The sequence below is a fragment of the Anser anser genome, assembly GCF_964211835.1.
Source record: "Anser anser genome assembly, chromosome: 15".
Lineage (NCBI taxonomy): Eukaryota > Metazoa > Chordata > Aves > Anseriformes > Anatidae > Anser > Anser anser.
Window position 1 is genome coordinate 4,044,717 of NC_139736.1, and position 19,463 is coordinate 4,064,179.

General features: G+C 49.2%; 1 protein-coding gene across 1 annotated transcript in view; it reads left to right on the forward strand.

Annotated features, from left to right (window-relative positions):
- TNRC18 (trinucleotide repeat containing 18) overlaps positions 1–19,463 on the forward strand; it is a 50,239-nt gene that overhangs the window by 25,957 nt on the left and 4,819 nt on the right. Inside the window, 11 exon segments of the mRNA XM_083800707.1 lie at positions 25–153; positions 1,973–2,147; positions 3,183–3,546; positions 6,156–6,431; positions 13,541–13,780; positions 15,407–15,849; positions 16,427–16,585; positions 17,441–17,582; positions 18,024–18,141; positions 18,426–18,501; positions 18,818–18,926. Coding sequence (XP_083656833.1) covers positions 25–153; positions 1,973–2,147; positions 3,183–3,546; positions 6,156–6,431; positions 13,541–13,780; positions 15,407–15,849; positions 16,427–16,585; positions 17,441–17,582; positions 18,024–18,141; positions 18,426–18,501; positions 18,818–18,926 — 2,231 coding nt within the window.

Here is a 19,463-nt window from a genome sequence, read left to right on the forward strand (position 1 = left end):
GTGAAGCGTGTGGTTTTTTTAAAGGGAAAAGCATGACGAGAAAAGTAGAAGCTTGGCGAGAAGAGGCCCTGGAAGGCCCAGGAAGAGGAAACTTGGATCAAGCGCTCTGTCGCCCATTAAGGAGAGAGGGAAGAGTGACAGCAAGAGTGGAAAGTAAGGCTGGAAATTGGGGAAGCCGGGAAAATGGCAGGGTCGCTGCACAGGGTCGCACTTTTGGGGAGAGCATCTCGGATGCAGTGGGGGCGACGTGTTGGCAGGCTGGCTGCTGGCAGCAGCGGTGTTGTTTAACGCGAGGGTGTCGTTGCGGTGGGAGCACGGTGCTGGCCTCCTCCATCCCCGTGGGGAGAGCACGCGGCTGTGGTGCTGGGTGCAGGCAGGGCAGGCAGAGCAGAGCTGCGGTGAGATGGTAACGGGGCAGCCGGCTGGGCCTGGAGGTGAGCTCTTGGTGATGGGGAGCGTCCTCGTGTGCTGTCGGGAGAGCAGGTGCCGCAGAGCTAGTTGCAGAGATGCTGGTGTCAAAAAAAGGGAAGGACCAGGGCTAGGTTATCTGCTTTCTCGGGCCTTTCTGCTGTGTTTCTTCTGTCTTCATCTCCTGTGCCTTCCATCAGTGGGAGTTGGTTTGGCCTGACCTCTCTCCTTCGATTGTCTGGGTCATTCTCTCTCCTGCTTTTTTCTCTTTTGCAAGTCCAACTGCTCTTGTTTGGGTGTGTGGATCACAACACCACTGGCCATCCAACCACCCGTAGATGGCCAAGCCTCTCCAAAAGGAAGGCATCTCTCAGCTGCCTCCTTGGGTGCTACGTATTTTTGCAAACATCCTTTCAGGACTACAAATTAGACTCAGGTGCCCAGCTCCCACTGACCACGTGCCTTTGAAGATCTGTTCTCTCGGTGGCTCTGTGTTTTGCTCCTCTTGTTTGGATGGCTGGACAGGCTGGAGGCGCCCGGAGGTGGCTGGAGTTGTGCATGTGTGCGTGCATGAGCGTGTTGTGTGTGCACGTCCCCACGCTGCAGGAATGCTAGAGAGACCTGGCGTGGGAGGTGAGAGCGCACCCTCAGCCAGTGCCCAGGGCCTGAGGTGTTGGTTTTCGTGTTGGACAGAGGGGAGGGGAGATGCCTGGAAGCTGAGGAGGCTGTGTTGACGTGGGCAGCAGGCTTAGAGTGAAGGAGGTCGTGTGAGGGAGCTTTTAATGGAGGCTTGGTAGAGGTCTTGAGGTGTTGACGGATCTCTCCATCCATGAAATAGCTTCTGGAGACAGCTGGGGAGCAGTGAAAGATGTGCTTCTAGTCTCACCTACATAACTTTTTTATTTTTTTTATTTTTATTATTTATTTATCCTCTCCTTTCCCACCCCCACCCCCCCCAAATCCTGGAGAGACCAAAACCACACACTGTAAATGCCTCTCATGCTGGGGCCAGGCTTGTAAAGTGGATTGCCTGTCCTCTGAGCAGGTTGGTCCTCACGGTGCCCTTGTCCCTCCATGCTTCCCTGCGTGGTGGATCCTTCCCACCTCCTCGCTCCTACCTGAGCAGCCTGGTGCCCAGGCGGTGTGGCACCTCCCCGGGCGTCTCCGCACCTACAGAGTCCGTGAAAACAGAGGTGGGAAAAGACCTACGGGCCAGCTCACTTGTCTAGCCTTCCCCCTGCTGATCCGTACCAAATTGGGCACTTTTTCAGTGGCTGTTACTCCAGACACTTCCTTTCAGGGGCCGTCTTGCAGATCTCTGATTTCAGGCACCTCATCTGTGCCGGTGGCCAGGAGTGTGCAAGGAGGGCTCCTTGGCTCTGTTTGGTGGAAAACAAGAGGCAGGCCCTCACTTTGTCCAAACCGCTGTCACTTCACAGTGGATTTGGCTCCCGTTGAGGATCCCTGCTGTCCTAGGAGACATTTAACCTCACTTTTGAGCTTGGAGGGGATCACAGGGAAGAAAGCCCCCCCCACCTTGACCCATCCTGTGCTTGGCTTGCAGACTGAGCAAGTCCTTGTTGCTCTCCGAAGACTCTGAGACTGGCGAGGGCATGAAGAAGAGGCACAAGGGGGCCCTCCCAGAGGAGGACGAGGATGTGGAGAGCAGCAGTGGCAAGATGAAAGCAAGGAATCAGAGCTGGGAAGAGCACGATGTGGCTCCCAGCTTCTCAAACGAGGTCAGTGCCCTCATGGGGAATGCAGAGCCACGGGCCAAAAGCAGCCCTTTCCCATTTTGCCATCGTTGGCTTGTGCTGAATAACTCCTCCTGATGTTACAGCATCTGCTCTCAATTCACCTGTGTTCAGATGCTCCTCAAGGGAGGGCTTTCTGCAGTGGAGGGGTGTTCACAAAAGCTAGCACTGGCGTATGGAGGTTGGGCAGGTCTGGTAATAGGTAGAAGCGAGCACCTTTGAGCCAGCCAGAGCATTGCAGTGTTGCACTAGCTCTGAATTCAGAGGAGCGTTTGCCTTATTCCTCTGGCTGTGAAGGCAGCAGTGGAGGACTGACTTTCTGAGCAAGGGAGTGCGAGCTCGCTATTTTGAATGCAGGTTCTTCTTCTGCTCCTGTTGAAGCAATGAGGTATTTACTGGAGCTTTCAGCTGCTGCTGAAATCAAAATGCGTACAGGCAAAGTACTGAGTTACAGCTGCTGTTATCTAGCTGTAGCATGTGTAAAGTAAATTTACTTTTTTTCAAGGAGCAGAAAATAGGAACGGGTATAACGGCCCTGGCTGTAATGCAGTGGTGCTGATACTCTTGCTAAGAGGTATTTGGGTCTTCTTGGCATCCCTGCCACTGCAGCTGGTTACTTACATGGAAATCTGTATTTGGCTGGAATTTGGGGTGAAGAAGATTTTTAATCCTTTAGAGAAAAGCTTATAAAACCAACCCAAATAAATCCTAAAAACCAGGAGGTGAGAAGAAGAGAACTCCAAATCATTTTGATTTGTGAATGTATTTATTTTGGAAGAAAATGCAGTTTTTCTGAGGTAATCTTGAGATTCTTTGTACTCGATAATGGTGAAGCTGCACTGTTTGCTACTTCTCCCTAGTACCATGATGTATTAGGGCAACTGGTAGTTAAGATTTTCCTTTTGAGGCATTGATAATTGGCAAGCACGAGAGACTGAAATGAGGGCTAGTTAAAAACCCTGTGGTCTGCCATGATATCTGCTCTGTATTAACCTGAGTCCCTTCCTTTCACCTCGACAGTTAAAGCTTAAGAAAAAGAAGGTACCATCAGATCAGGAGCAGCTAGCCAGCAAGCTTGACAAGGCCCTGTCGCTCACCAAACAAGACAAGCTCAAATCCCCCTTCAAGTTTGCTGACAGCTCTGGGGGGAAGCTGAAAAGTGGTGGAGGTGGCAGCAGGTACCTGCCGCCTCACGAGGCTCTGCCAAGTAAGGAGGAGAAGAAGAGCCTGGCCAAGAACCTGGGCCTGTCATTGAAAACGGCCAAGGAAGGTAAAAACAAAGTGGCTGCCAAAATGAAGAAGATGGAGGTGGGGTTAAAAGTCAAAAATCAGCTCAAGGTTTCCCATTCACCAGCAATATCTGAAGTTAGCAGCTACTCCTATAGTAAGTAATCCTCCGTTTGTCTCTTGTTATGGTGTAATATGTTGTGGGAGCTTATGGTGGGGGTTTGTGGCCTCTTGGAAGTGGTCTTGGAGATGGGTCTAGTCTTGCTCACAGGTGAACAGTGAATTACACATTGGTTAATTAATGCTGCTTTATCTTTGGGGTGAGCAAGAGATGTTCACGCAACTTGCCATCCAAGAGGTAGCAGACATCACTGCATTTCTTCCTGGCTTGTGCTGTTCTGAATGTCAGTGGGGAAAAAAGTCAAAAACTCATGTCCTTGCTTTGAGTGGGAGTAGACACTCTCCATCTACCTGTCAGATGAGTATTCACAGCCTCTCCTCTCAGGAGGTGGTTAGCAGTTCACGTTAGAGGCCCTCGGTGACTTGGGTAGGATTATATTCTGCGGGTAGCTAGAGAACTCAAAACCTGCTGGGGGCACTGGTGTTTATAAGCATCCTGCTGCCTTTTCCCAGTGTCATGGCTCGGTTCCTGGCTGGCTGTGCACAAACTTCCCGTTTGTCTTGTCAGGGTTCATCTCCACCCTGGCATCCTGTGTGCTGAGGCACCCAAAGCGCACCCAAGGCAAAGGTTCCTGGAAGTGAGCAGACACTATTACAGAAGGAAAAATCTGAACTTCAGGTAGCATCGGGAAGGTCATAGGACCAGGCATAGAAGAGTCTTTAATGGCTCAGGCAGACACTGGGGCAGAGAGCACGTGAAGGACTTGGAGTTTATGGTCTGCGGCCTGGTTGTTTAATTGTCTTAGCTCGCTTACATATGTATCTTTTCCTTTGCTTGCAGCTATTTAAGTCCCATGTTACAACTCTTATGTGGTATTCATATGCATAACAAATGTATGTGGCAGTGCAAGACCAGTTTAGCAATTTCACTAATGGGGAAGATGATGAGCTAGTGATTCTCCAACCGAACAAATGTTTGGCATGAAATCAACCATTTACATGGTAAAATAGGAGCCATTGTGTCCACTGGACTTGAACACAGCCTTTGGCTGGTTGTGCTGTACAAACCACCCAGCAGTGATGCTTTTGTGTGCTTTGCTCCCAGAAACCGACCCAAGGCTCCTCAACTGGGAGCTCTGGAGATAATGGGGGGGAGGTAAGCAGGGCAGAGAGGAAGCACAGACCCTTGCTGGCAGAAGGAGCTTTCACAGTGTCCTTGCACTTGGTGCTGTGGTTTCAAGATCAAAAACTCCTTCCCAGACCTAAGGGGGCTGCACTCTGAGTCCTCTTCTCTGCAGTGAGTCTCCTGGTGTAGGACTGTGCCCCTGTCGCCACATGAATCTCAGAGCGGAGGATTATTGTTACTGAGGAACCGACTCTGGAATGGCTCAGCTTTGATACGCGGTTTTTCAGCTGTGTGCAGGTTCAGGGAAAGGGCCTTAGGCTGTCATTTGGTCACTCAAGCGTGATGGATTTGGGAAGGCAGGGCGAGCATATGGCAGCACCTCCCGTGTCTGGTGGGCTGCTCTTGTGGAGGAGGAGAATGGGACTGGTGCCAAATGCTTGTGTCTCCTAACCTCATGATTTTCTAGCTGCAGTCCTGAAAACCTTGGGCATAGATCCAGCAGGCGAGATGAGTATCCCATTCCCACACGTTTTAATGGAAGTTGGACTCACAAAATCTTTTGTGTATTTGGGCTTTGGACCTTCTAAACTGCCACCCCTCATTCCTTCTTCTCCACATCCAACACGACAGGGGTGGGAGTGATACTCAATCAGGGCTGATACTGGAGAACATCTGCTGCTGCTCGCAGGCTGGAACAGTCTGTGTCCATAACACCGAGTCAATGGTGTGTTTGTGAGCTGGGATGTGACCGTTCCTACCTGCTTCTGTTGTATCCAGGGGCACCGTATGTTTTTGTTCCACTCATCAGATTCTGGAAAGGGACCGTTGGATAACGTCTCACTTCCTGCAGAGCTGGGCAGCTGAGTAAAGTTGGGGTTTGTGAACCAAGGAGTCTCGATCCCTGCTGTGTTTTGGTGTACTTTATACTGCATGTTGCTGAGTGTCTGAGGAGGCAGGTTTGGAGTTAGACCTGATGCCCCTTAGCAGCTGGGCTTGCTCTGGCTGCCTCTGTCAGAAACTCTCCGAGAGAGTCAGTTTATGTAGAAAACTTAATTAGGTCCGTTAGGATTTAGGTCAGAGGATGGAGTATAATGATGGTTGAGACTGATTCAGTTTGAGCCCACTTATTGGCATCACCTTCGGTGCGCATTTCATGATGGAAACATCTACCTTGGTTTTCTTCTGATCTGAAAACAGCCCTTGGATTCTGCCATAAGGGAGAAAGGGGGTCATTTGGCCTAGATGGAGAGTGTTTATTTGTAACTGAAAGAAGGAAATACATAATTATGTTTTGTTTTTTTTTTTTTTTGGCTTCTGCTTGTTGAATGTGAGACTTGTGGTGATGGAGGGCCTGGCAGGGAGGACATGGCAGCACACAGTCCTTCATGCAGGCACTTTTCTCTCCTGGTATAAAGCCTCTTCATGCAGAAATGCACCAAAACAGCCCTTTACCCTCCTCAAAAGAAAACATACAACCCCATTCTCTGAGGTAACGTTCTTCCCGCCTGCTTTGACTGCAGATACAGACTCGGAGGAGGAGGGATCCCTGAGGGACGAGTGGCCGGCACAGCCCCCATCCGCCCCCAAACCCCGGCCACCCGGCCTCTACAGCACGGCGGCCAGGAAGGGTGGCCGGGCGGCCGGCGGCCCCAAGGCAGCCCCCCGCAGCACGGCGGCCGGGCGGCCGCTGAAGCCCAAGGTGGCGGTGGGTCGGAAGCAGCCCTTCTGCCTGCTGCTGCGGGAGGCCGAGGCAGGATCTTCCTTCAGCGACTCCTCGGAGGACTCGTTTGATCAAGGTTACTAGCATATAGCAAACGCACCCTCCGCCATGGCTGCGGGGGAGTGGGCGGGTGGGGGGTGAGTAGGGGCCTGGCGGGCTGGGGTCAGCCATTTTGATGGTCGGAGCCAGGGCGGCCATCTTTGTTCTTGGCAGCGTAGCCTGCTTTATCAGCCCGACGTTTATTTTTTATCTTTTTGTACTTGTATCATTGTGATATTATTACTGGCTGGCTCTTTTAGAGCTTTTATATCAACTGGGTTTTAGTGTCCACCTCTCCCTGCTTTCCTGTTCCTTTCCTTCCCTTCAGTTTTTCCCTCACTTTCTTCCTTGCTGCCACCACCACCATTATATTATTATTATTATTATTATTACTGTTATTATTATTATTTTATTTCTTATTATTTTATTTTGGCATGGGCCTTGTAGCAGTTTGGAAGAAGCCTTTTTAATTTTTTTTAGTTACTTTTCTTTTTCTTTTCTATTTTTTTTTAATACCGGGATACTGTTGTGTGGCCGTGTGACTTGATGTTTGTACTGCAATTTGGTATACCAAGCTTTATTAAACATATCAAGTTCATTTTTAACTAAACCTGTGTACCTTGTCTCTCTTGCTGTGTCTCTTATCAGGCGATTAGGTTGCCGCTTCACTTCATCCTGCTCTGCATCCCCCTCCTGCTCCCACTCCCCATGAGTAGAACTGGAATTAACCTAGTCTGGGTACTCTCTATTATTCAAATATCCCTGCTAGCAATTGTCGCTCGCTGCCTTTGTCCAAATAAAGCCTAGGCCTCTCTCCCACCCCCCACTCCTTTAATTTCATTTTTATTTTGTTCATCTTAAGTGGTTTTTTTGTTGTTTGTTTTTTCTTTTTTTTTTTTTCAACTTGTTTCCCCTTTTGATAGACTCTCTCAAGGCAGGCAGATAAACGTGAAGGAACTCGGTCTTTATTGCTGCTGCTGCAGGCTGCTGTGTGTAAGGTCCCCATTATTCGAGAGCCAGAGATTTTTTTTTCTTCACTTTTCAAAATGTATACGGCAAGTTTTTATGCCCCTTTTGGGTGGTAAATTTTTTCAGATGCCTGGACGTAACCCATAGTGCTCAAGGATGTGGCAATTACTGCATTAAATTTGAGTCTATGGTTTCCATCCCCTACCCTCACCCCAATATTTTTTTATTACAGCTTTTTTTTGTCAGCCTGTCATTAGTACTTCAGTGGGAAAGGAGATTACTTGAGACTTTTCCTCCAGAGACACAAGGGGGTTCTGTTTTAGAGCGCACTCATTAAATAATAATCATGGGGAAAGGTCATTTTAATGAGCCCTCGGCTCCCAAAAGAAAGTGGCTCATCTGGGCTGAATGCTAAGCAAGAGCATCCCCAGTTGTTATCATTAAGTTACATGGCAGATCTGAATGTAGCCCAGCAGAAGCCTTTTAGTATTTCACACTGCTCAGACAGTTGTTAATTGAAAATGGGGCTGGATAGTTTTGCTTTGGTTTTGTTTTTCTTAGGTTTTGGTCTTAATCTCCTCCATGCACCTGTTTGTTTTTTCTTCCCTCCAAACCCATCCTCCAAAGAAAATTTAAGATAAAAAAATCAAACACAGCAGAAAGATACAGAATGCTGATTTGGTTTGATTTGATTCTGGGCTGGACCCACTGATGCATCTAAAAGAAAAAACAAAAATATGTTTCAAAGAAATTAAATTTATTCCTTAGAGAACCCAAAATGTTCTGGGGATAGTGGATTTCATGTAATGGTGAGATTGCCACATTTCCACAAAGAATGTGTGTTAACTTCCGTTCAGCTTGATATCCCTTCCCTGTTCCTTTCTACATCTTTTCTTTGTTTATTTTGCTACTGTTGGAAATTTTGAGGATATCAGTCCCTTTTAGGTGCTATGTTTTTGATTTTCGGGGGGGTTTGCTTTTTGGTTTTGCTCCAGGTAAGCAGATAGGTAACTTGTCCCTAATTGGCTTTGTCTATTTTTCAAATAACCTGTCTGCTTTTTTAAAAGAAAAGAAAAAAAAAAACCTATCCCAGTTTTATGGGATAAAGTCTTGGGAGGGGAGGGGATATGGGAGGAGGTTGGGGAATCTGGAACAAATGGGAAAATGCATTGTAAATCCTTCTGAGGTGTCATTTAAAGGTGGGGAAACCAAAGATGCAAAACCTCCTGGGGTGGGAGGTGGGCATGGAGAGGGAGGCCGGGAGGGATTATTGATTACAGTTTTGTTTTTTCTGCAAATGATTTTTTATTTATTTATTTATTTTTGGTTTATAGCTCTTTCTCAGAAGCATTACTTGAAGGGATATTTGGGTAATAGGGTTTCTAATGGCTTTCCCTGATACTAAACCAATTAATAACCTCAGCTTTTCTAGAAGTGCTCGCTTTCTCCTTGCAGCTGCTTGACCAACCCTTTCACCCCTGCCCCTATCCATGATGCTTTGAATGTCTGTGTCGGTCTCTTGCATTTGCTCTCACGCTGCACTAAAGAAGCAAAGTGGTTGGCTGGTTGTAGGGCAGACACTTCTCAGCGAGGGTCACTAGCCATGAACCTGAACCTTGACCATTGTTATGTAGGTAGGCAAAATAACTTTTCTTTATGTCATCTGTCAGCCTCAGATGTTTCGATGTTACCTCCGTGAATAATGACACGTAGTTCTTTGCATTCTCTCGGTTATTTTAATTTTGAAGATGATTGCTGTCCACTTTTGACTTTCCTCTATCCATGAATAGTTTTGCATGGAAGATTTGCTTGAGTGTCTGTGTTTGAGGACTCCAGAACTGCTTTACTCTTTGCAGACTTTCTTTTGGGGAACCCCTTTATCCCAGCAAAATGAAAGGTTTTACGGATGGATCCAAGACAGAGAAGCATTGCAAAGGTTATGCACTTAAAGGTTTCTGGGCCACAAAGCAGACTGTTTGGGTATTAGGGTAGTGGGTGGCCGTGTCCCTACCACTGTCTGTGTCAGATAGGGGATTAGTAACTGCAGGAGAACTTGTTTTCGTCTGCTGTGATATAGAAGAGGTAGGACATACTGCTTTCTTGCAGACCAAACACAGCGTTGCTGTTTTGATAATGGACAGAGCTTGTGGTGTTTCATCCGGTGACCTTGAAGGGGAAACCGCTAGTGCAGCCTAAAGCTGCATAGGACCTCTGAAGGCCATCAGGATAGGTAACGAATGCCATGAACTTCCCAGGACCAAAGACCTACATTTCGTCCTCGTCAATGTCTGTTTTCCTTAAGAAATTAGTACCTTTTTCCTGCCCCCCTTTCCTTGACCCGGAGGATGATTTTACCCCAGCGGACAAAACAGTGGGGGATAACTTATTTCGCCATACAGCCAATCCCATGCAATAGTTGTAATATTTTATGTTGTTTTTAAGTACTTCTGGAGTCAGCAGCGCAGCACGTATGGGGGGAAAAAAATCTTCAAATTATGAGAATTGGTTTGCTTGACAAAATACAGTCTTAAATTGGGAATTCAAAAATAAGCAATCTCCAGAATCTGGACAGACCATTACAAATCAGATGTCAAGGACCCAGTAGCTGTCTAAAGTCTGCCTGTACTTAGCCTGCTTTGTATGCTGTAGGCCTGCTTGGTGTTATAAAAAAATCATGCTATTTTTTTTACGATGTGAAATGACTCTTTTAAGTGTGTTTTTACAACCCCCCCCCCCTCCTTCCCAAACCTTCCCTCTTCATACCCTCCTCGATCCGCCTTGTTTACATCAGTCTTTAAAAACCAAATTGCTTAACCAGTTTCTGTTCATCTTCATTTATGCCTCTCCTACAGCAAAATGCCACGGTGGCTTAGCTGTTAAAAGCAGTGAGAAAGTTTAGCATTTTTAATTTGGTTTTGGTTCTGAATTTAATGCAGGTAAAAATTTTGGAAAAAAAAAAAAAAGTCGTCTTTGACTCCAGTTCATCTGGTTCCAATAGCATTTAAATACGTCTTTTGTTTGTTTTGGCCGTGGAATTGTGTGTGTGTGTGTGGTTGCATGTGTGGGTATATACACGCATATACATGCTCTTAAAAATGTCAGAAAAGCGATCTTTAACCTCGAATATTTTTTCCTCACCCTTGCTCGGTGTTTACAGAATTACAGTTTAAAACAGTATTTTGGAATGTTTTTTGTCCCTTTTTTTTTTTTTTTCAGGAGAAAGAATTGAGACTTAGGTTGTCTAAAGCATCTGTGTATGCTTCATTTTAAGCCTGCACGTAGTTTGGGTACAAGAAGAGTAAAACTCCAGCTTCAGATTACATACGGGCATCATGAGTCTTGCCAAGAAGCCATGCAGTTGGCCATAGAGGACCAGCAGCTTATTTGCCACCAGGAAGATAAATCTGGGGACTTAGTTTAGAAGTGTGTGGATTTGGAGAGAAGCCCCAGACGTGTGCTGGGTTTGTTTCATTCGGTGGTTTTCGTCTCTTGGGAAATCAGGAGGAAGAGGAGCCGGGCTGCGCTGTGCATGTAGAGCAGAGCTAACGAGAGCTGCCCTCGCTGCGAGAGGTGGAGGAGGAGAGAGCTGTGGGTGCAGGCTGGGAATGTGTTAAAATGTTCTTTTTTTTTTTTTCTCAGGCTGAAAATTGAATCTCATGCAGATAAAAATATAAGCGTTTTGGTAAAAATGCTGACGAGAGGCTATCTTCGGTCGTCTTTCCGTAGTGTGACAGCGTGTATTTGAAGGAGGTTAGAATAACTGCCGGCTGCATTATTGGATCGCGCGTTTTCCGTGGCATGAGTAATAGCCGCTTTCATCGTGGCTTTTAAATCTGTTTCACCTTGGTGCGTTTGAAATACGGTAGCAGCTTGATACCCCTGTGCCCTCGTGTCTGCAGAGCCCATGCTGGCTGCTGTGGAAGAGGAGTCCTCACGTGCTGAAGGAGAAGCGTGCTGCGCGGCGGTCGTGTGGGGCAGGTTGTGGAGGGATTTTCCTGCAAAATTCCCCCATTTTCTGCCTGTTTTTCTACCTACCTGCCCAGGCGAGATCCTCTCTGCTCAGCCAGCTCTGTTTAGTTTAACACAAAGGGCTGTATGAGTTGATTTTTATTTTTTTTAAATTTTTTTTTTCATTTTTGCTGAGAATTACTGAGCTTCGGAGCCCAACTGGATGCGAGGAAGGGGTCTCAAATACTTGGTGGTGGGAGTTGGGGCATCCCACTTTTGAGTGGAATAAAGCTGGTTTAGGAACTCGGCTTTGCTGCTTTCAGACAGGTGGCTCCTGCGCCTCAGAATAGCCAAATTCATCTGAATGTGTTTTCTTTTTGGCAAAACACGGTAGAAAATCAGCAGTTGTGCCCCCCTTCTGTGTTAGGGGAAGGAATCTGATCCTAATTTGCTCTGGATTGTTTTTTGTTTTTTTTTTGCATGTGGTTTTTATGCAAGGAGTGAAGAGGGGCGTGGATGTCTCGGTATTGACTGCAGGACTGTTGGTTTAGTAGCATTTTCATATCAAAAGGATCCAGTTTGAGTGACTGAGACGGGGAAGGGCTTTCTATGCAGTCAAGAATTAGTATTCTGTGACTATCTGATGTACGCTGTGCAGAAAAGCTCTCCTTGTGTGAAGGAAAAAAAAAAAAAAAAGGCTGGCCATTACTTCATTTGATAAAATGCAAAGACGAGAGCACTGTTTTCTGATGTTCCTGTTATTTCTAATGTCACGGAAAAAATAAGCCAGAGTGGAAAACTGACGCTTGTGTTATTGTATTTTTTTTAACAACCGAGTGTTGAGAACATTTTTATCTATCCCAGAGGGCATAAGTGAAAAGAAAAGGATTTTCGTGTTCATTCCAGCTCATTTTGAAGGGATCTGGTTTCTCATTTGGCCGGCTTTCAGACGCGGGGCCAGCGGCTGGCAGGGAGCTCTCGGGCAGGGGAGGCTCAGGCGGGGAGAGCAGGGCTCCTGCTAGTGGTGGAAATCTTTCAGCACCCTCGGTGATCCTATTTAAGCCCTCAATTTCAAGAGAGATGAAATCTGTTTTACCAGAGCCACTTCTGACAGTTAAAAACCGAAATTTATACGCGTATGTGTGCTCGTATATGCGTGTGTATGCGTACGTGTGTGGCATATGTGCCTTTGTGTAGTGACCCGTGCTCGCCAGAGCTACCTGGATGAGGTGGTGTTAAAATTAATTGCCTTCGGGCTGATGAAGGACTCTCGGGAGGTGCTGCAGGGAAGGGAGAGATACCCCTCTCAGAGCATCTGCCCCCGAGTTCCTGCTGCGCACACCCTGTAAAGGAAAATCCCAGCCCGCTGCTCTGCGTGTGCCAGCAGAGGCAGGCTGCGAGGCTGGTTTCTTTGCCAGAATTACACTCCGGGCTGCGGGCAGCTCATCCTGCCTTCCCTGAGCTGGGCTTCCCTGGCCCGAGCCGTAGAGAGGGAAGTGAAGGGCAGGGAGTTTTGAGGCAGAGCGCTTAAACACTCCTTGTTGCCATCTCCCAACACAACTGCTGAAGCCTGCTCCTAGCAAACGTCATTTTCGCCCTTTGTCTCTTCTCATCTGCGGACACAGCTTTCCTCCTCCTGCATTCCAAACCCATCGCTTTCAAATTATTACTTCCCTCCTCCTCCTCCCCCCACTTTGCATTCTTGCCTCCTGCCCCTTCTCCTCTCCATGTCCTCCTCGCCTGCTGCCCTGGCGCAGGCTGGTCCCTGGTATTCCCCTCCCGTGCTGATCCCTGATTCTGATTGTGCTGACGGGTTTTGTGCTGGAGGAAGAGGTGGTGGGCGGGAGGGGAATCCCACAGCTCCCCGGTTGGGATTTTCAGAGGAGTTAAGCTTTTAATCCCTCCTGCGAGCTGCAGGGAAGGGGCGCGTGGCTTCCTTTTCAAATCCCTGCCAGCACCCTGCTCTTCCCTCCCTCGCCTCGGATGGGTCCTCTGGGCCATCCCCGTGCTGCTGCGTCCTTCAGGGGTGGTGGTAGGCAGGGTGATGATGCCAGCTGTGTGGCCACAGAGACACGTGCGTGTCCGTGGCCAGCATCTTCTGGCTCAGCTCGCGGGTGGCTCAGTGCTACTTCAGGCGAGCACGGAGCGGCAGGAGAGGCTGGGGTGGAAATGTGGCTGGTGCACAACTCCGTGGGGTTTGTAATGGGCTTCCTCTTTTCTGCGTGCTAGATTCCAGCTCCGAGGAGGAGGAAGAGGAGGATGAAGAGGAAGAGGAGGAAGCGGAGGACTATGGGACCGACGGCACCGACAGGCTGTCGTCGCCTGCCCTTGACGAGAGCGGCCTGGGCCTGCTAGCGAGGTTTGCTGCCAGCGCAATGCCCAGCCCCATCGTTCCCCCTCCGCTTTCCATCATCCAGCTGGAGGCCAAGCAGAAGGCGAAGAAGAAGGAGGAGCGGCAGAGCCTGATGGGTGAGCTGCGCGGTTAGGGTTGGTGCCAGGGGGGCAAGGTGGAAGGTTCGGGAGGTCCCAGTGGTGCTGCAGAAAAGCAGATTGTTACCCAGACACGTCGTGCCCTGTCCTTGCCTTTGGCTGCCTGGTTCTGATGCCGAAGGCAGGGACAGAGAAGCAGAGACACCCAAGCAGAAGAAAAACCTCTTCAGTTAGCCCATTCCATCAGCTTCCCCATAGAAACCAGCCAGCCAGACTCAAAATGAGAGTTCCTTCCTCTGCTCACGTGTTTGCCATGCCAGACCCTGTTTCTCTGCCCCTGTGTCTCAGTTTCGGTGTTACAAGTAATAGAGTTTCATTTCTTCTCCTCCCCATGCCTGGCTGCACAAGTGCCCCTGGGTGACATCGTTCCCAGTCAGACAGATCTATATGGGCTCCATTTATAAATTCTCTATTAATATTTATTAAGTGATAATGGAATTTATAGCATGCTTCGGAATGGAAAATGATGTCTTCCTTGGGAGCCCAGCTTGTTTTAGCACCATTTCCATGCTATATTAGGCTTTTGCCAACTTGTTCCAACAGCCTCCGTAAAGAATTTATCGCCTTGTAACCTGCCCTCCTTGAAACTGGAAACGTCTAGAAATTGTCTCATGCGGCAGTGAGGGAGGAGCACGGGCGTTGCAATTTCCAGTGGGTTTTTCATCTCGAGGGTTGCCAGCTTTGATTTTGACAGGCTTGCTCTTTCCCTGTTCGTGCCGGGGCTGTCTCAGGGGAAGAGGTTGGGGTGGAAGAGGAGAGCAGGTTCCTGCAGGTTGAATTTCTGAAGGAAGATGCTTTCTCTCCGTGCCTGTGCCTCGTACATTTTCTTTTACCCACGAGTTGTTCAGTTGTGAATGTCCTTTCCCAAGGGTCTGCTGCAAGCACTGGTTATCATAGCGGGGGCCGTTCACTGTGGGGCTTGAGGAGAATTTCTGCCAACCTTCCTGGCGTGAAGCGAAGCCTGATTTCAGACCGTGTTGGTCTGAAGGCAAAGTCACACAGGTGTGTGGGTGCTGCCTCAGTTTCCCTTCTGCCCTTGAAGGCCTGTGATTTTGCTCTCCTTTATCAGGTTCTGGAGAGGGGAAAAACACTGCAGGTGGTGAACACCTTGGTGTTATTATGGTAATTCAGGATGCTGGGCACTTCTGTGCCTGTAATGCAAAGCAGTGGCCAATACGAGGGGATTTCCATCTGCCACAGACAAAAGATCATTTATGTCTCCTGACTTTAAGATAATTACTCGAGCCAATAAATAGCACGGTGGTGTCTCTTGGCCAATGGGAAAAAATAAGCTTGAAATCTGGGTTTATTCAATTCATTAAAGAGATTGTTCTCCGGAAACAAATGTGAGGCTGGAGAGGACTGCACCCAGAAGGGTCGGAAAGCTCAGTCTGTGGGGTTTGTACTTCGCTTCAGCCAAGCAACTGCTTTTTGTGGAGGGCTAGAGGATCTTTGCCTTAGGGATGTTGGGGTTTGAAAAGGGGACACCAGGGCTGTGTTGAACAGGCATGACATCTCCCATGGAGCCCAAAAGCTTCCAGCAGGACGTGGCCCCTCTTGGCTCAGCCAGGGGATTTGACTGATGATTGAATCCTTTGCATCTAGGGACGGAGTTTGAATACACCGACTCGGAGAGTGAGATCAAGATCAGGAAGAAGTCGCCCTCGGGGCTGCTGCGGGGGAAGAAGGGGCCGCTGGAGGCAAACAGCATCCCACCAAGCCAGGCTCCGAGCGGCCTCGACCCCGGATCTGGAAGCTCCGACAAGTCCAAGCTTGGGGCTGAGAAAGGCCGCAAGCTGAAGAAATTCAAGTCCCCCAAGGACCTGAGCTTTGAGTTTGGGCTGGAGGCCAGCGATGATGACCTGTGGAACCGGCGCCGGAGCGAGAGGATCTTCCTCCACGACGCCACCACGTCCTCGGCCATGCTGACCCCCACGGCACCTGCCAGCTCCACTCCTGTCTCCAAGCCCGGGCGCTGTGGGAAGGGAGCACCCATGAGCCCTAAAAAGGAGGGCAGCAAGGGGAAGGACAGGAAGGAGCTGAACAAGGTGAGGAACATGCTGACAGCATTGGTGTGGGAGCTGAGGGCAAAAGGAGAATGATTAACTCTGCTAGGCGAGAGCAGGGAGGGTTGAGTCCCGTCTCAGTGGTTGCTCAAATGCTCTCTGACTGCCCCTTGTCCCCTGTGCCACTTCATGGTGCCTTCTGAGGGCTGTCCCTGGCTGGTAGTGGCAGTCATCTCCTGTTTGCTAACTCTTCCTCTGAGCTGAAAGCTCGGCAGCCTCTGGCTCCGGTTCAGTTCATGGTGGAGTTACTGGGGAGCAGCGATAGCAGGAGGAGTTCGATGGGTTGGTTGTGGCATGAGGCCAGCTGGGATCTTCTTGGAGCTTTTTGAGGGAAGGTTTGACAGGCAGAAATTTCTCTTTGGGGTAATGAAAAGCTCTCCCTGAAATGTGTGAAGCCTGAATGCAGGGCTGGGAGACGTAGGACAGCAGTGAACTGATTGCTGACTGGATGTCACTCTACCTGAGCACAGCCTGCTTTGCTCCTCCTTTCTTCTCTGGGCCTGGATCTTTACCAATGGGAGTGTTTACTTTTTTTTTCTTTTTTTTTTTTTTTTTTTAGCAGCGGAAGAAAGGTAAAGAAGCACCCTGCTGCTCCTCGTCCATGTCTCCTCCTGGCATCCCTAGCTCCCCATCTGATGTTCGGGTCAGCCTGGCAAATGCCCTGGGCTCCACCAAGAAGAGCAAAGCCAAGGTGAAAGCCAAGGAGGTCAAAAAAGAGGTGAGTGGCTGGTTCTAGACTGTATGAGCTGGAGAGCAATTGGCAGAGCCCTGCTCTTTTTCTGGAGTGTGAGGGAGGGAAAACACAGAAAGCAGCCTTGCTCAGTGTGTTACAGGCAAAATTTGAGAAGCCTAAATTCCCAGGAAGGCTAGCAGGTAGTACATGCTGCTACCATCTGCTGTTCATTTGAATTCATACCTCAAATTAATGAGCAGGCAGGATTTCTCTCTAAGGCATGGACGTGGGGGTGGAGGGAGAGCCTTCACAAACAGTAGAGACCAAGGAGATGATGATGGAGTTGGTCTGCTCAGCACGTGGAGAGCCAGGTCACCACTGTTTTCTCCTCGGTGTAGCCTGTCTTCTCTCATAATACACATTTCTGTGTCTTTTCACGTGATTTCTGAGTGTGATGCTTATGGTCTGTGTGCAACAGCAAGAAACAGATCGTGGGGCTTTGAGAAGAAAAAGGAACAGTGTCTGCTGCCTGTTTAGTGAAGACAGGCTCTCAGGAGCACTGTGCAGAGGGGTGGTGAGTGCAGAGCAGTGCTAGAGCTGTCTGCTATTCAGCATCTCTCCTAGCCTCCAGGAGTGAGATGTGGCTAGGATGTGCAAAACAGCTTTTGCTCAGCTGTCAGTGATGCTCAGCAATGAGGCTGGTAAATAAAATAAGCATCTTTTTTTTTCCAGCCAAAAAGCAATGTTGGTTACACCCACTTAACTCTGTGATTAACGTTGCTGAGGATGGAGACGAGTTTGTCCCAATATCCTCAGGTTGTTTGTTGCTGGAGGAAGGTGAGATGGGATCAGGCTGTTGCCTGTTGGCACCCAGCTGACGTGCTGCTTGCTCTCCTGCAGAACCGAGGGAAAGGAGGAGCCGTCAGCAAGCTCATGGAGAGCATGGCAGCGGAGGAGGATTTTGAACCCAACCAAGACAGCAGCTTCTCAGAGGATGAGAACATCCCACTGAGCATGCTGGTTGAGAGGCCACCCACACCAGGTGAGGGCAGGAGGGGCTGGGAGGGCAAATTGTGTGAGTAGAGGAGCTGGATAAGTTTCCCAAGGCTGCTTTGGAGAGCTTTTCTGCTTTCACACATTCCTTGTCCAAAGCCACGAGTCCTTGTGGTGGAGATAACCAGTTTTCCAGTCAATTTTGGCTTGCCAAACACAAGCTTCATCAGAGTGGCCAACCCTGTTTGACATCCAGATGAAGCCCAGTCATTGAGCAGCCCTATTTTCATTTACTGATATGTTATTACTGAGAAGGGTGCCTTTTTCTCTCCAAGTATCTGGCCAGAGAGAGAGAGCCCTTTCTGCAAAGTACTTGCCGGCACTTTTCTAGGGAAGGTCATTCTGGGAGTATGAGATTTCTCTCTCCCCTTGCGGTCTCTTTTTCATGGATGGTGCTCTCTAATCCTTGCCTTGTTTCAATACCTCGCAGCTCCCCGCTCCTGCATAATTGACAAGGATGAGCTGAAAGATGGCCTGCGTGTCCTCATCCCCATGGATGACAAGCTGCTCTATGCCGGCCATGTCAAGACAGTGCATTCACCTGACATGTGAGTTGTGGGGCTGCTCAATTTGCCCGGGCTCTGCTAGAGAATGGGGATGTAGCTGGTGCAGGAATGGATTTGGGGACTTTGCCCGGCTGTCTGGAGAGAGACTGACAGAGTCTGGCAGGGAGGGAAGGAGAGTTCATTCTGCTTTATCAGTGCTGAGGAAAATCTAATTACCCCTTATTGAATGCACTCAACTGAACTGGTGGTAGGGCTCAGAGGGAGGTGTTACCCCATCGAGGTGATCTGTTCCACGTGCAGTGTCTGACCAGGCCTTTGTGTTTCAGATACCGTGTGGTAGTGGAAGGTGAGAGGGGAAACCGACCCCACATCTACTGCCTGGAGCAGCTCTTGCAGGAAGCGGTACGTGAGGCTAGTGGGTGCCTGGGCCCTGTTTTGGAACGGAATAGGCTAACTGAGTGTCCCTCCCTGTCTGGGGCTGCAGGGGTGCCCCGTTCCTGTCCCCATGGGCAGAATGGGCAGAGCTCCCCTTGGTGTGGAGCTCCCCACTAGCAGGGGTGGTCCTTCGTGTTGTCTTGTGAGCAGACAGGAGGCTATTTCCCGGCAGGGAAACCGTCCCTTGTCTTCTCCAGAGCTGCTTTGCTAATGCCAAATGTGGTAGGATGGTCTGTGCTGGTGCGAGGAGCATCAGTAATCGCCTCCCTTTTGCCCCGAGCAGATCATTGATGTGAAACCACCGTCAGTGCGGTTCCTGCCCGAGGGCACGAGGATTGCAGCCTACTGGAGCCAGCAGTACCGCTGCCTCTACCCAGGGACAGTTGTCCGAGGTAAGGCCGCCCTGGCTGCACTGTGAGCCAGGAATGTTGTGGTCCTGCATGTCCTGAGGGATGTCAGGCTTGTCTGGGATGGCCCTGAGGTCTGCTGTGAGTGTCTGGAGGTCAGAGGCTCACCCGTTCCCCCAGGTCATGCCCAGCTCGACCAGGGTGCAGGTTTAGTATCATCCTGTGGTCCAGGAGCCATGCTCTGGTACGAAGAGGTCTGAGTGATTTAGGAGCTTAGAATACCAGGGAAATTTGACACATTTCAAAAAGTAAGAATTCACTCCAGCCCAGGCACTAGTGATTTCTGAGGTTGTGGAGGTTTCTGTATCATCTACCCACTGACAGCTCTGCCTCTGACACATCGCCTCTCGATGTCTCCCCCATCTGGCCTCATGAAAAAGTCAGTGAAGAGCCCTGGACAATTCTGCCATGACCGGCCTTGCTTTGGGCTCTCGGTCACACTGTATATAAAGAAAGAATTACTTAAAATGTATAGAGTGGTGATGCTCATGTAGGGAGAAGGAAGGTGAAAAACAGGAGCTC